Source organism: Colobus angolensis, unplaced genomic scaffold, assembly GCF_000951035.1.
Source record: "Colobus angolensis palliatus isolate OR3802 unplaced genomic scaffold, Cang.pa_1.0 Scaffold265, whole genome shotgun sequence".
In the NCBI taxonomy this organism is placed as follows: Eukaryota; Metazoa; Chordata; class Mammalia; order Primates; family Cercopithecidae; genus Colobus; species Colobus angolensis.
Window position 1 is genome coordinate 1,591,482 of NW_012115877.1, and position 14,717 is coordinate 1,606,198.

Genomic DNA, 14,717 nt, shown 5'->3' on the forward strand with positions numbered 1-14,717 from the left:
AAAGATTTTTGTGATCAAAATTAATCCTATTATCACCTAGGCAGAAACAGATGTGCAAAACAAACACTTTGGTTTAGATGAACAATACGTGAAGATATATGACACCAATCTGATTACTAAGAACATAAAAATGCACTTACAGGTGTGATTAGAAATTAATGATAAGATATTGTAGATAAAATCTGAAGTAAAAAGTAATATTTAGAATTAATAGCAAAATAGAAGAAAGCATGTATTGGTCAAAATGAAGCTGCCTTTTCCTTCAGGCCAATGGTGTAAAATTTTTTAAAGAAAGTAGGCTGGGAGCAGTGGCTCACTCCTGTAATCCCAGTACTTTGGGAGGGTGAGGCAGGCAGATTGCTTGAGTTCAGGAATTCAAGACCAGCCTAAGTAACATGGTGAAACAGTCTCTACTAAAAATAAAAAATAAAAAAATTAGCAGAGCATGGTGGCCCGTGCCATAGTCCCAGCTACTCAAGAGCTAACGTAGGAGGATCACCTGAGCCCAGGAGGCAGAGGTTGCAGTGAGCTGAGATCATGCCACTGTAGAATTCCAGGCTGGGCAACAGAGCAAGACCCTGTCTCAAAAAAAAGAAAAAAGAAACTGGCTGTATGCAAATAATTTAATATAATATTATCATTTTAATAATATAATCTATTAACAATTAATACATATATTTAATAATTTGTATTAATAATTAAAATATATTAACTTAATAAATTTATAATTAATAAGAAGTCTTAGAGCAAACAATTTTATCATCATCAAAAAAGTTAGATATCTTCTTTTATGCCTACCACAACAAAGGATATTACACTTGGAATTCTTTAACAACTAAGCTCTCCTTAAGTTTTTGTTAGCTCAAGGATCAGCTCTTAAGTCTCCTCATGACACTGTAGGTCAGCTACAAGTTTATCCTAAATAGTTTTGATAATTTTCTTTAGAGGGCTTCCCACTTTTAACTTTTTTCTCTCTGTTCTTATATCTCTGTCGACAGTTTCTCAGGTCTTAATAGAAGTTCTTTTAATGCTTTACTCTCCTGAGTGGCAGGTAGCACACTTCAGGTAGCACACTCATCTTCACAATTCCAAGAAGTATACTGTGAGCGCTCTGCAAACTCTCAAGTGGGAGTATGGAAGGGAAGTAATTCAGATATTCTTCCTTCCCTATCTGCTTTTATTGAGACATCAATTGCACATGCAGGATCAGCAGCAATTACAATGGCACAAAACAAAACACATTAACTTTTTTTTCCACGTAATGACTTTTTCAGTTAACATAACCTGCCCACAGTACAACATACTAAATCACAAAGTACAAATCCAAGGAAGTTAATATCTTTATTAAGTTACAAAACTTTGGCAAATCAATACAATACTCTTTAACATAATAAAACCGTATTTTTTGTTGGAGTCATATGTTACTTTAGTGATAATTTTCACTCCAAAAATATTTAAGTGCCAAATCAAAACACTAGTTTTTAATGGTGGTTTATAGCAGAGCAAGTTATTTTATACAAAATACATTTTAAAACTACACAATTTCTCCAAGTGAGTTCCCTTGCGCAAGCTGTTGAAGTGTACAGCAGCAGGGCAATGGGTGTCTGTAGGAGGCTCTGCTCTGTTCTCGGGCTGGTCCGAAGTCAGATGGAGAGAACACCTTACCTTTTTACAAACAAAATCAACTAAGGGTCTGGCTCACACCTATAATCTCAACTAAGCTCTGTGGCTCACACCTGTAATCTCAACACTTTGGGAGGCTGAGGCAGGAGGATTGCTTGAGGCCAGGAGTTTGAGACCAGCCTGGACAACACAGCATGATGCTGTCTCTACACAAAATTTAAAAATTAGCTGGGAGTGGTGGCACACAGCTGTAGTCTCAGCTACTCAGGAGGCTGAGTTAGGAGGATTGCTTGAGCCTGGGAGATCGAGGCTGCAGTGAGCTATGAGGGCGCTGCTGTACTCCAGCCTAGGTGACACAGCAAGACTCTATCTCTTAAAAATAATAATAATAATTAATTAATTAATAAGTAACTAGGCATGGTGGCAGGCACCTGTGGTTCTAGCTACTTGAGAGGCCAGAGGATCATTTAAGCCCAGGAGATTAAGGCTGCGGTGAGATATGATTGTACCACTGCACCCTAGCCTGGGCCACAGAGCGAGGAGGCCCTGTCTCTAAAAATAAATAAATACATAGATAAATAATAACAATAATGTCTTTTAAAATAAAAATAAAATAAAATAAGGTTAATGGTCAATCTAAAACAATATCCCTACAATGTGAAATAACCCATTTATTTCAACTGGTAAATTGTTAAAAATGCACTCCTGATTATAGGTCTGAAAAACTGGACTTTTACACTAGAGTTTAATAGTAAAAATAAGCAAAACTCTTTTTTCATCCTTGTGACATAGCTGTATAATTCTAAATGCGGACAAAAAATATGGTACAAAGTACACAAAACTGGCTCAAAATGGGGTATTTTACCCTCATTTCCTTCAAGGAAAGAGGTATCTGTGAAAACTGATGTAGTCTACCAATATCTTATACATCTGGGAACACAAAGATTAGGAAATCACTGCAATTTGCAAACAATGCTGCAAAAAGTAAGAACATTTTAGGAAACCAGAAACACAGGACCCTTTTACTTTAATGAAACACATTCTAAAGGAATTTTGATATTTTTCTTGCCAAACTATCTCAGCAAGTTAAGTAAGCAAGTAATATCACATTAAATCAACCTAAAGACTGAGATTTAAGAGGGAAAAACATGATTGCTGGGATGGTAGACTGAACTAAAATACTCTGCCTAGCCATTGCCTATCACTCGTCTGTCCCCCAGTCCCCCAACACTCTTGCCCCACCCCCATGTTGAGCTATACCCTAAGAAATATTGTTGTCTAAAAAACAAAACACTGTAAAACCTAAACTGCCCTTTAACAAAGATGAATAGAAGGAATTTTGAGCCAAAACTCTCAAATACTATTCTCATCTATGCTAGTGCTTGTATGAGTTCACACAAAAATCTCTCCTTGCAATTTACTTTCCCAACTGGCAAATGAAGATTATTTTCACTCATCAGGATGTCCAAAGTCTTAGTTAATAAAGTTTGCCAAGAGCTTTTAAATATATATAGATAAAAGGAGTTATAACAGGAATTTATTTTTTTAAAATGTATTTCCTTTAGCACCCTCACAGAAGTGAAGGTTGTAGAGTGTTAGCTGGGGTTATTTTTGCACTTTTTTTCCTCTCTCTTGTTTTGTAAGCAAATTTTACTGCTTCTGCATGCATTTTTCAAAGAAAATCAATCTTCTGCTTTAGAGAACAGAGATGTTAACCTATCCTTCGGAGGGATTAGTGTTTAACCTTATCTTGAGGGCAGGAATCAAGATCTTTCTAAGGCTATGATCGAAAAGAACAGTTCCTATCAAGTTAAGAAGACCAATAGAGAGAAATCAATTTAGAGGAAAAAAGGAAAAGCAGAGACTCCTTGGGGAAAACTTGGAACAGCTGCTCACTTCAGAAAATGTTATTCATTCCCAACAATTTAAAAAATGATTCCAAATTATATTTAAGGCACAACACTCAATCAGAATTAAAGTATAGCTAGCAAGTTTTACATTTTTTCTCTCTTAGATTTGAGTTTACATCAGAGTTAAGCCTCATACATTAACATTGTTTTTGTCATGTCCGTGTATTTTTTTCTCTATCTAAGCTTTTTTTGTTGGCTGAAGGGCAGTTGGATATGTCTGTGAGCTGACTAGTTTTGTATTCTATATTTTTTTCTAATTTTAATCAGTGACATCTTGGAAGATTTGGCTGTTAGAAGTAGGGACATTGACATACAGTGTGTTACTGGATGTCGGGCAACTTTCCAGACCCCCACAGCTTTGCTCACATTATTTCTTCTATCTATCAGTCCAGATAGATGTCTTCCTTTTCCTCCATTCCTGCAAAGCCAAATCCTATCTATTTTTCAAAGCCCAGTTCACATGCTCCCTTCCCTGCACTCTCGTAACACTTTCTGTTTCTACTACAGAATGTTAGTGAGACTTTTTAAATGTTTAGGTAATTGTGTATCTTTCCTACTACACTGAGACCCTCAAGTACAAAAACTCACTCATGTCATGACCTTAGACACAAGAAAATGTTAAATATAATAAAATGCCAGTTCAAAAATAACCATTAAAAAGGATGCAATAAGAAACGTAGTAATTCAGTCAGTGGGGCTGCTAGAAACCATTGTCTTCATAACTGATTTCAACTGACTCAATTCGGACTCAACTGTATGTAAACTCTTTTTTTTTTTTTTTTTCCTTCCTTTGGAGGCAGAGTTTCGCTCTTGTAGCCCAGGCTGGAGTGCAGCAGCGCGATCTCGGCTCACTGCAACATCCGCCTTCCAGGTTCAAGCGATCCTCCTGCCTCAGTCTCCCGAGTAGCTGGGATTACAGGCGCCCACCACCACGCCCAGCTAATGTTTGTATTTTTAGTAGAGACAGGGTTTTGCCATGATGGCCAGGCTGGTCTCGAACTTCTGACCTCAAGTGATCCACCCTCCCAAAGTGTTGGTATTACAGGCCTGTGGGCCACTGCGCCCGGCCTATTGTATGTAAACTCTTTTGAGGCCAGGAACTCTGTCTTATTTCTCATGTATCGCCCCCTCCCCTGCCCCCGCTCCCGGCAAAAAAAAAAAAAAAATTAATAACCTCAGTATCATCTAATTCAATATTCTACACATATTCTCAGTACAAAGCCATACTATCGTAGATGAAGAGTCTCGGATTAAAATAAAGATCAGATCCTGGAAAAACGCTGAATTGTGAAATGGTAAGAATTTGTGCTTCAGATAATCTCAAAGTCTACAACGAAGAAAAGTGTCAAAGATAAGATGCCACAGGGTTGGACAATGGAGAGTAACTTTACTGGAAAGGGGGCACAATGAACAAAACTAAGTGGAAACAAGAGTGTTCTCTCAGTTTACCTTACGCTCCCAGAGCAAGACAAGAAGCCAAATATCTATTTCTCAATTATTATTTCATCAATTATGGTCATTTTAGTAACCTTAGCTTCCAAAGTATAAAGAGGTGTCACTAAGCAAAGACCCCAGTCCATGTGACTTCCAATGCCAAACACAAACTTTCTTGTACCCTCAATTAATTGGGTAAGTAGGCCACAGATGATCAAGACACTCTCTCCAAGAGGGTACAAGAAAGTGACACAGGTCAGGATTTAATTTCCCCTCCTCTATCCCGTTAGGGGAGGTAAAACATAAGTGTAGTAATATCTGAATTGTGAATAAGTGAGACTTTCGAGACTGCCCCAGACTAACATGACCTTCTCATCACACTCTTAGTACAAACTGACAGCACAGAAGACTCCCTTCAGGAGAAAGGACGACGGGAAGTCAGTGTAGGACTTACCTGGTTTCTTTATCTTATGGTTAAACCTCTGGAGCTACGCAGACCGTGGCAGCGATAAATCCACGTACGCAGGCTCCAACAAAGCTCACACAATCGGAGAAGTCACAGTAGCCGCGGAAGCAGCAACTCCTCCCTCTGCTTCTCTTTTCCCACCCTCAGCCGCCGCGGCCAGCCGCCTTTATCCCTCCCTCCCTCCCTCGACTACCCCCACTTCCGGGTGATGCCCCTGCCGGAAGCAGGGCCGCCACGGGAAAGAAAGCGACGGGTCACGTGACAAGGAACGCGTGGTCTAGAGCCAAGCTTCTCCCGCCCCCTGCTGCCCCCGGGCAGACACGCAGCCTCGGATGGGTCTTTGTTAGGGTTCAAGTCCGCTACCCCACCCCGCCCCCACGACAAACACAAAACCAGAAAACCCATACTAAAACACTGCCTTTGTCATCTTTAGTTTCCTAACCTCAGGTCAAGATATAACATAAAAGTTCCTTATAAATCATCTTCCACATAGTTCATCTTTGCCCAGCATGAAATTCACGTGCATCTGTTAGACTGTGTTAACTTGCTTCCTGTAGACTGTGTAGCCTAATTCCAGATGTAAATACCAGAACTATGAATTTGCCCTCTTTCCTCCATTGAAAAATGACACCAAGAGGAAAACGTTTATAAATTCATAATTTTTATATGTGTGTTGAGGGGGTAGGAACATCACTTCACCATCTTCATAGTGCCATTCCAAGCTCTGAACCACTCTCCCATTTATTCATTCACTCGTCCCTCATTTTAAACACCTGGAAGATTCCAGTGATGCAAAAATGTTAGTCTCTATTATCATGAGTTCATAAAGAGATGAGATGCATAAAATGTAAACAATGCAATAAATGGTACAGAAAACATTTGAGAAAAGGGTATTATTTTATTCTTGTTTTCCAACTTGACATTTTAAAAAGCAGCAAAATTCTAGGATTTTTAAAACTATGAACATTAACAGTAAAAAGAGGGAGAGGCTCCATCTCACTTATTTCAAAGCAAGATGTGGCCTTTTCATATTTCCTTTCATGAAGTATCTGTCATAAGATGTAGAACAAAACTAATCACAGGGCTATTTGTATTTTCATCTGGAACCATTTGAACCCAGTTCCCACACACGAGTATGAAGTCTAATAATGCTGCAGAAATCAAAATAGTACACAAAATACAAATATCAAGTAAATATTTGTAAAAGACTTAGAACAGCATCCGGCACAAAGTAAGCATATTTAAGTGCTGAAATAATTTCCATCCTACCTGTTGTCAAGTCCCTATTAAGCCTTGACAGGCAACATTTAAAATTACCCATAGATCTACATTTTAGGTCTGTGATTAAGTATTTCAGAATTATTCTCCCCCTCTACACTCATCCACATAAATATAAAATTAGCCTCAGGACTCATCTTCCCAGGCATTATTTTGTAGTTGTCAATGTGTGCAGCCTTAATTATTAAGATACAAACTCAGCCCCAAATTTAAAATCTTAAAAATCACATCATAGGAAATTAAGATAGCTTTTAAGTGGGTTTCCAAATATTAGCAAGTTGGTTTGTAACTATATTAACATTGTGTTAAGCATCCAAAAGAAATTCACTAAAAGGCAAAACCAAAAATATAGCTTTATCAGAAGCAGAATATTGAATCTACTAGCTATCTAGTATTTTTATGTAAATATTAAAGTTTATCTCTATGAGCTGCAAGATCCTCTGCCAACCATGTACATTCTTAGGCACTCTAATATTTAACATAAAAACCTAGAGAGCTATGCATATATTTCGTTGTTGTTGTTTGGTTTTGAGAGTCTTGCTGTCACCCAGGCTGGAGTGCAGAAGTGTGATCATAGGTCCTTGTAACCTTAAACTCTGGGGCTAAAGCGATCCTTGCACCTCAGCCTCCCAAGTAGTTGGAACTATGGGCACACACTACCACACCTGGCTAATTTTTGTTTTTGTGTGTGTGGAGATGGGAGTCTCCCTTCGTTGCCCAGGCTGGTCTCCAACTCCTAGCCTCAAATGATCCTCCCACCTCAGCCACCCAAAGTGCTGAGATTACAGATATGAGCCACCAGGCCCAGACTAAAACTCTGTCTTTAAATGCATCATCCCTAATCCTCCTTACCAATGCACAAGCATAGAAAGGAATGTCTTCAAGAAATAATCAGGTTTGCTGGGGCATCAGATAGCAGGTATCCCTAAAATGCTTATGAAGTGTATGAATAACCCCAATGATGTTAAGCCAGGATGGGAACTCAACATCTGTACCTCTACAACTACCACAGTACCTATTTCTAGGTAAGTTAAATCAATCTAAAATAACAGAACACAGGTGCTAAAATAATTCTGTCCTAGAGTGAAATTAAGAATGGGATTTATGAGATTGGGTGCCGTGGCTCATGACTGTAATCCCAGCACTTTGGGAGGCCGAGGCAGGTGGATCGCCTGAGGTCAGGAGTTTGAGATCAGCTGGCCAACATGACAAAACCCTGTCTCTACTAAAAACACAAAAATTAACCAGGTGTGGTGGTGGGCACCTGTAATCCCAGCTACTTGGGAGGCTGAGGCAGGAGAATCCCTTGAACCCAGGAGACCCTTGAACCCAGGAGATAGAGGTTGCAGTGAGCCAAGATCACACCACTGCACTCCAGCCTGGGCGACAGAGCAAGACTCTGTCTCAAAAAAAAGAATGGGATTTATGACATTCACACTCATGTTAAAATATTTCATAGCCATCCAAATAAAGGATTGGCAATGCTTTTAAGGTAAGTAACTTACCTAAATTCTTCAGACATACAGATACTTGAGGACAGAAGACTAATTTGATGACTTTCCAACTCTAGGTGTAACTAAAACTCAAAGTGATGTTACAGGTACATTGAGAAAATTTGTGTTGAAAGGATATTTTCTTGGCTCTGAGAGCACTAGGAAAGCTCCAAGGTCAGTATATATTGTGATGACACACACACTGCTTCATTTCTAGCAGTGGTCATAACAGTTTTAGAATTACTCATCAGGACAAGATTAACTACAAAATTAAGTTCAAAAAGTGTGTTCAAAGATACTACCACCACCAGGTTTTATCACACAAAGCAACATATAATTTTGGTCACAAATGGACACAGAAAACATTCTAAACTGTCATATAGATGACAACTATCACTTAGGTTAGTACAAACCATACTGAAACTGCCTCCATGTCTTAAGAAATATTGTTAATTCAGTGATAAAAAGGTATATAATTGAAGGTTGACACTTCCTTAAATACATGTTTATTTTACTTCCATATCTCTCAGGGTTATATGTATTTGAATACTTCAGTACTATTTTGAACATTCTAAATATGAAATACCATAAAGCATTCAAATTTATCAAATAGTGATACAACATGGTTACTAAACTCGCAACTTAATTTACAATGACTTTTAATTTTTCCTCTTCAAATAAAATCACTGACTTTGGTCCATTTGATGAGAAACTAGGACATATGCCATGACAGCATACTTCTAGCACGTAATAAGCAAAAAATAATTTAGCTGATATACACAGGTTACTTGACTGAAATTCTACTTTCTGCTTACTTGATCACTATCAAGAAAACTACTACAAAACAAAAAACCAAACAAAAAAAAACACCACAGATTACAGCTCTTAGCCAAGAAAGTAATGATATATAAGCTGGGCGCGGTGGCTCACACCTGTAAGCCTAGCACTTTGGGAGGCTGAGGTGGGCGGATTGCCTGAGGTTAGGAGTTCGAGACCATCCTGGCCACCATGGTGAAACCTCCCCTCTACTAAAAACACAAACAATTAGCCAGGCATGGTGGCAGGCACCTGTGATCCCAGCTACTAGGGAGGCTGAGGCAGGAGAATTGCTTGAATCCGGGAGGCAAAGGTTGCAGTGAGTCGAGATCGTGCCAGTGCACTCAAGCCTGGGCAACAGAGTGAGACTCCATTTCAAAATAGAAAAACAAATATGTGCTGCAGATACTGTTTTTCTTCAGGTAACACACATAAAATCCAATGTTATGTACTAAAATAATAATCCACAAATTCAAACATTGTTAATAATTATAGCAAGTCAACAGGTGACTGATAGTAGATAACTGGGAACAGATTGCATTTGACAAGATTTTCTTTAATATCATAAACATTCCTAATAATAAATATGATGAAAAACCAAGAGCTATAATCAAGATGAATATGCCCCCAGCACGTAGGGAGGCCGAAGAAGGCGGATCACAAGGTCAAGAGATCGAGATCATCCTGGCCAACACGGTGAAACCCCGTTTCTACTAAAAATACAAAAATTAGCTGGGCATGGTGGCGCATGCCTATAATCCCAGCTACTTGGGAGGCTGAGGTAGGAGAATCACTTGAACCCGGGAGGCAGAGGTTGCAGTGAGCCAAGATCATGCCACTGCACTCCAACCTGGCGACAGAGCAAGACTCCGTCTCCAAAAAAAAAGATAAATATGCCAAAACAGCCAAGGAGCTAGTAGCTAGTTTTCAGACAGGCTAGGAATTTCTTTTATAGGACCACTCCTCCCTTGGGTCTGGTGGCACTTCTAAGTTTTCTAAGCATGAGTGAAAAGAAGTTAATAATGCCAATTCCAAGTATAAATACAAATGAGAGTCACATAGTAGTAGACATAACCAAAATCCGGGCCAAATTTTTGGCTCAAAGGTGATCTACAATAGTTCTGTTATCAGTTATTTATAAACATAATTTCAGCTTACTATAAAGTTGTCTTCCAGGTCAAAGGCAAATTTTCCTTTCACATTACCTCATAAAAGCCTTTTAAGGGCTGGGTGCCATTGCTCACGCCTGTAATCCTAGCACTTTGGGAGGCTGAGGAAGGCGGATCACCTGAGGTCAGGAGTTCAAAACCAGCCTGACCAATATGGTGAAACCCTGTCTCTACTAAAAATACAAAAATTGCCAGGTGCGGTGGCTCACGTCTGTAATCCCAGCACTTTGGGAGACCGAGGTGGGTGGATCACGAGGTCAGGAGTTCGAGACCAGCCTGACCAACATGGTGAAACCCCGTCTCCACTAAAAATACAAAAATTAGCTGGGCCTGGTGGCGTGTGCCTGTAATCCCAGCTACTCAGGAGGCTGAGACAGGAGAATCGCTTGAACCCGGGAGGCGGAGGTTGCAGGAGCCGAGATCACGCCACTGCACTCCAGCCTGGGCAACAGAGTGAGATTCCGTGTCAAAAATATATATATATACAAAAATTAGCTGGGTGTGGTGGCATGCACCTGTAGTTCTGGCTACTCGGGAGGCTAAGACAGGAAAATTGCTTGAACCCAGGAGGCAGAGGTCGCAGTGAGTCGAGATGGTGCCACTGCACTCCAGCCTGGGGGACAGAGTGTGACTTCGTCTCAAAAAACAAAAACCTATTTAAGAAGTTGCGCAGCATTTGACTTTAACATAAAGGCTAAAGTGATCAAGCTTGGTTTCATTTACAAAGAAACAAAACCTACAATGAAGGTTTCAAATGTACTTTATTTCTTCAATAATGCCATATCTTAATGGGTACACAGTGCTATAATTTGCCATCAATTATGAGCTGTTTTTTAAACAATTCATTATTACACCAGCTGGGATGATTACTGATTTCTCCATTCCTTTGGGGTAACTCTGCCAACAGGGGACAGGTTCCATTCTATTCCGATTTGTGTTGCTACCTGTAAGAATTAAAATGCTGTCAGTTACATGCTTAAAACAGAGTATACTCTCCCTTAGAGACTATTTCTTGAAAATGACAGATATTCTGCTCTATAGGTTAAAAATACACAGAAACTCACCTGGGATCTAATACCCTCCATACAGGCCAAACCTGATTGCTGTCCTAATTTTCTAGTGCAGTGCTGTTGTTCAATAGAACTTCTTGAGCTGAAGGAAATGTTCTAGATCTTCACTGTCCCAAACAGTAGTCACTAGCTACATGTGGCTACTGGTCACCTGGAATGTGACTAGTATCACTGAGGAAATGAATTTTTAAATTGTATTTAATTCAAATTTATACTTCACATTTCTATACTACCCACTCAAAACATTGATTCCCTCAACCACGACTACCTAATAACTGCTAAAGAGTGTTTTGTATTCTCTGTATCACTAAGGAACATTTCACCTCCAACAGCTCCTCTGATCAAACATTTGTTCAACATCTGTTTATCCTTCTAATTAAGGATACTTTTTTTTTTTTTTGAGACAGTCTCGCTTTGTCGCCCAGGCTAGAATGCAGTGGCACGATTTCGACTCACTGCAACCTCCACCCCCTCCAAGTTCAAGCGATTCTCCTGCCTCAGCCTCCCAAGTAGCTGGGATTACAGGCGCCCACCACCATGCCCAGCTACTTTTTGTATTTTTAGTAGAAACGGGGTTTCACCATGCTAGTACTAAACTCCTGACCTCAGGTGATCTACCCGCCAGGGCCTCCCAAAGTGCTGGGACTACAGGCGTGAGCTACCATGCCCAGCCTAGGCACACATCTTAATATTTGATTTCAGGAAAATCAAAACAAAAATTAAAAAGGCCTATTTATTTAAATAAAGTTTATTACAGTAAGGGTTAATGTGTATCTTTTTAAACCAACTTATGTATTTATTAAGACTTTAGGTCGTGCACAGTGGCTCACACTTATAATCCCAGCACTTTGGGAGGCCAAGGCAGGCAGATCAAGAGGTCAGGAGATCGAGACCATCCTGGCTAACACGGTGAAACCCCATCTCTACTAAAAATACAAAAAATTAGCCGGGCATGGTGGTGGGCGCCTGTAGTCCCAGCTACTAGGGAGGCTGAGGCAGGAGAATGTCATGAACCCGGGAGGCGGAGCTTGCAGTGAGCCAAGATCGCGCCATTACACTCCAGCCTGGGTGGCAGAGCGATACTCCATCTCAAAAAAAAAAGACTTCAGGACTCCTACTTTTTGCTAGTAAGTACAGTGACTGAAAAACAGATTGTTAAATGTAAGATGTAAAGAAACTAAAATATAAAAAGTTATATTACATCTCATCTGTCAGGAATATTGTGCTAAGTTCTGAGTGCAAAATTTTAAAAGAAAAATTGTTAAGTGAAGTTATGTCCAGGAAGGTGATCCAAGGTAGTAAAAATCCTGGAAATCATGAACAAAAAAGTTACTGATAAAACTAAGGATGTTTAATTTGAAAAAGAAAATTCAGGAGATATGACAGCAATTTTCTATTATCTGATGGCTGTTATATGGAAGTGGATCAGAATTTCTGTGTTGCAATGAACGATGGTTAGCATAGGAATAAGGCAGATTTTTAACTCACCATACGATCCTTTTAACAGCCACACAAGGCTGGGCGCGGTGGCTCACACCTGTAATCCCAGCACTTTGGGAAGCTAAGGTGGGCGGATCACCTGAGGTCAGGAGTTTGAGACCAGCCTGACTAACATGGTGAACCCCCATCTCTACTAAAAATACAAAAATTAGCCGGGCATACTGGAGGGTGCCTGTAATCCCACTAGTTGGGAGGGTGAGGCAGAAAAATCCCTTGAACCCAGGAGGCAGAGGTTGTAGTGCCCCGAGATCACGCCATTGCACTCCAGCCTGGGCAACAGAGTGAGACTCCGTCTCAAGAAAAATAAATAAATAAAAAACAAAACTAAAATTAGCCAGGTATGGTGGCGTGCGTCTGTAGTCCCAGCTACTCGGGAGCCTGAGGCAGAAGAATTGTTTGAACCAGGGAGGCAGAGGTTGCAGTGAGCCAAGATCGTACCACTGCACTCCAGCCTGGGGGACAGAGCGAGACTCCTTCTAAAAAAAACGAACAAACAAACAAACAAAAAACAGCTACATAATATGGAAAGGGCTGCCTTGTGATCCAGTAAGCAATTTATTACCGGGAATGTTAAGAACAGAAGATGGATGAATGCTGCGGGAAAAAAAACCTCTGTACTGGGTAGGTAATTAGATTACACAATCTCTCAAGTCCCTCCTAACTAGATATGTACACTACTATGTTAAGACACTTTGAATGCACAGACTAAATGAGAATGAAAAACATCTAAAATAGAAATTATTAATCAATAGTACTTACATATGTCCATGTAGCAATACAGAAAGTGGTTCCACCAGCTAATACAGCATTACCATATTTGTCATGAAAATCAGGTGTACGTTTCTGGTGGCTCTGCCTTGCCATTGTTTGCTGAATGCTTCGAACTTATAGGAAAAAAAAATTACAGAAGCATATTATCAATTGTCAGGAAAAGAAAACATATGTGATTGATACTTCCAATCAGGAAAGCCAAGGAAGTTAATTTTACAGTATTATGTAGTTCAATAAAATGTTAAAACATATTGTAGCTATTAATCAAAGCAAAGCAGTGTACTTTGAAATGCATCAAAAAGAAGATGAATTGACAGATTCATCTTCTTTTTGGATAGATATGTGATAAAACATAGCAAAATGTTAACTGTAGAATCTTTGTGGTGGGTATATGGGTGTTCATACAATTCTTCCAACTTTTCTGTATGCCTCAGAGTTTTCATAATATTATTGGGAAAAAAGCAAAGAATGAATGATGTCAGTAACATTCTCTACAAAGTGGTATTTACATAACCCCTGAAATTTTGGCTCCCATTGATTAATTCGAATACTTATGACTTAAATTTTCATTAAAGTTTACTAATAGAGCCCAACAACTTACAACATACAAGGGCGAATGAACTCAAATGAACTTCAAATTAAAGCACACTAAATGCTTATGATTGTAAAATTACTACAGTAACAAAAATACTCGCCAAAACTAGAGTGATCTTGATTTTTAAAAAATTAGTGGGCCGGGCACAGTGGCCCAGTAATCCCAGTACTTTCGGAGTAATCCCAATACTTTTGGAGGCCAAGGTAGGAGGATCGCTTGAGGCCAAGAGTTAGACCAGCTAGGAAACACAGTGAGACCCTGTCTCTACAAAAAAACTGAAAATTAAAAATTAGCCCGGTATGGTGGTGCACGCACACCTGTAGTCCTAGCTACTCAGGAGGCTGTAGCTAGACGATGATTTGAGTCCAGGAGTTAGAGGATGCAGTGAGCTATGATCACACCACTACACTCCAGCCTGAGTAACAGAGCAATTCTCTGTCCCTAAAAATAAAAATAAGAGCCGGGCGCGGTGGCTCAAGCCTGTAATCCCAGGACTTTTGGAGGCCGAGACGGGCGGATCACGAGGTCAGGAGATCGAGACCATCCTGGCTAACACGGTGAAACCCCGTCTCTACTAAAAATACAAAAACTA

The 14,717-nt window shown here is 39.7% G+C and overlaps 2 protein-coding genes across 3 annotated transcripts in view; both read right to left on the bottom strand.

The window, feature by feature from the left end:
• Positions 1-5,590, bottom strand: part of ATP7A (ATPase, Cu++ transporting, alpha polypeptide) — a 166,091-nt gene extending 160,501 nt beyond the window's left edge. Inside the window, exon 1 of the mRNA XM_011947435.1 lies at positions 5,422-5,590. The gene's annotated coding sequence lies outside the window, so the exon portion shown is untranslated. The remainder of the gene's footprint in view (positions 1-5,421) is intronic.
• A 5,341-nt stretch (positions 5,591-10,931) lies between these two features.
• The window catches only part of LOC105515614 (cytochrome c oxidase subunit 7B, mitochondrial), a 6,262-nt gene continuing 2,476 nt past the window's right edge, over positions 10,932-14,717 (bottom strand). The window contains exons 2-3 of one of the 2 annotated variants that reach the window (XM_011947436.1): positions 13,519-13,643; positions 10,932-11,133 (exon numbers count right to left, since the gene is read on the bottom strand). In XM_011947436.1, the coding sequence (XP_011802826.1) occupies positions 11,056-11,133; positions 13,519-13,643 (203 nt within the window). In that variant the 3' untranslated portion in view covers positions 10,932-11,055. The remainder of the gene's footprint in view (positions 11,134-13,518; positions 13,644-14,717) is intronic. The other variant, XM_011947437.1, reaches the window with a different exon arrangement.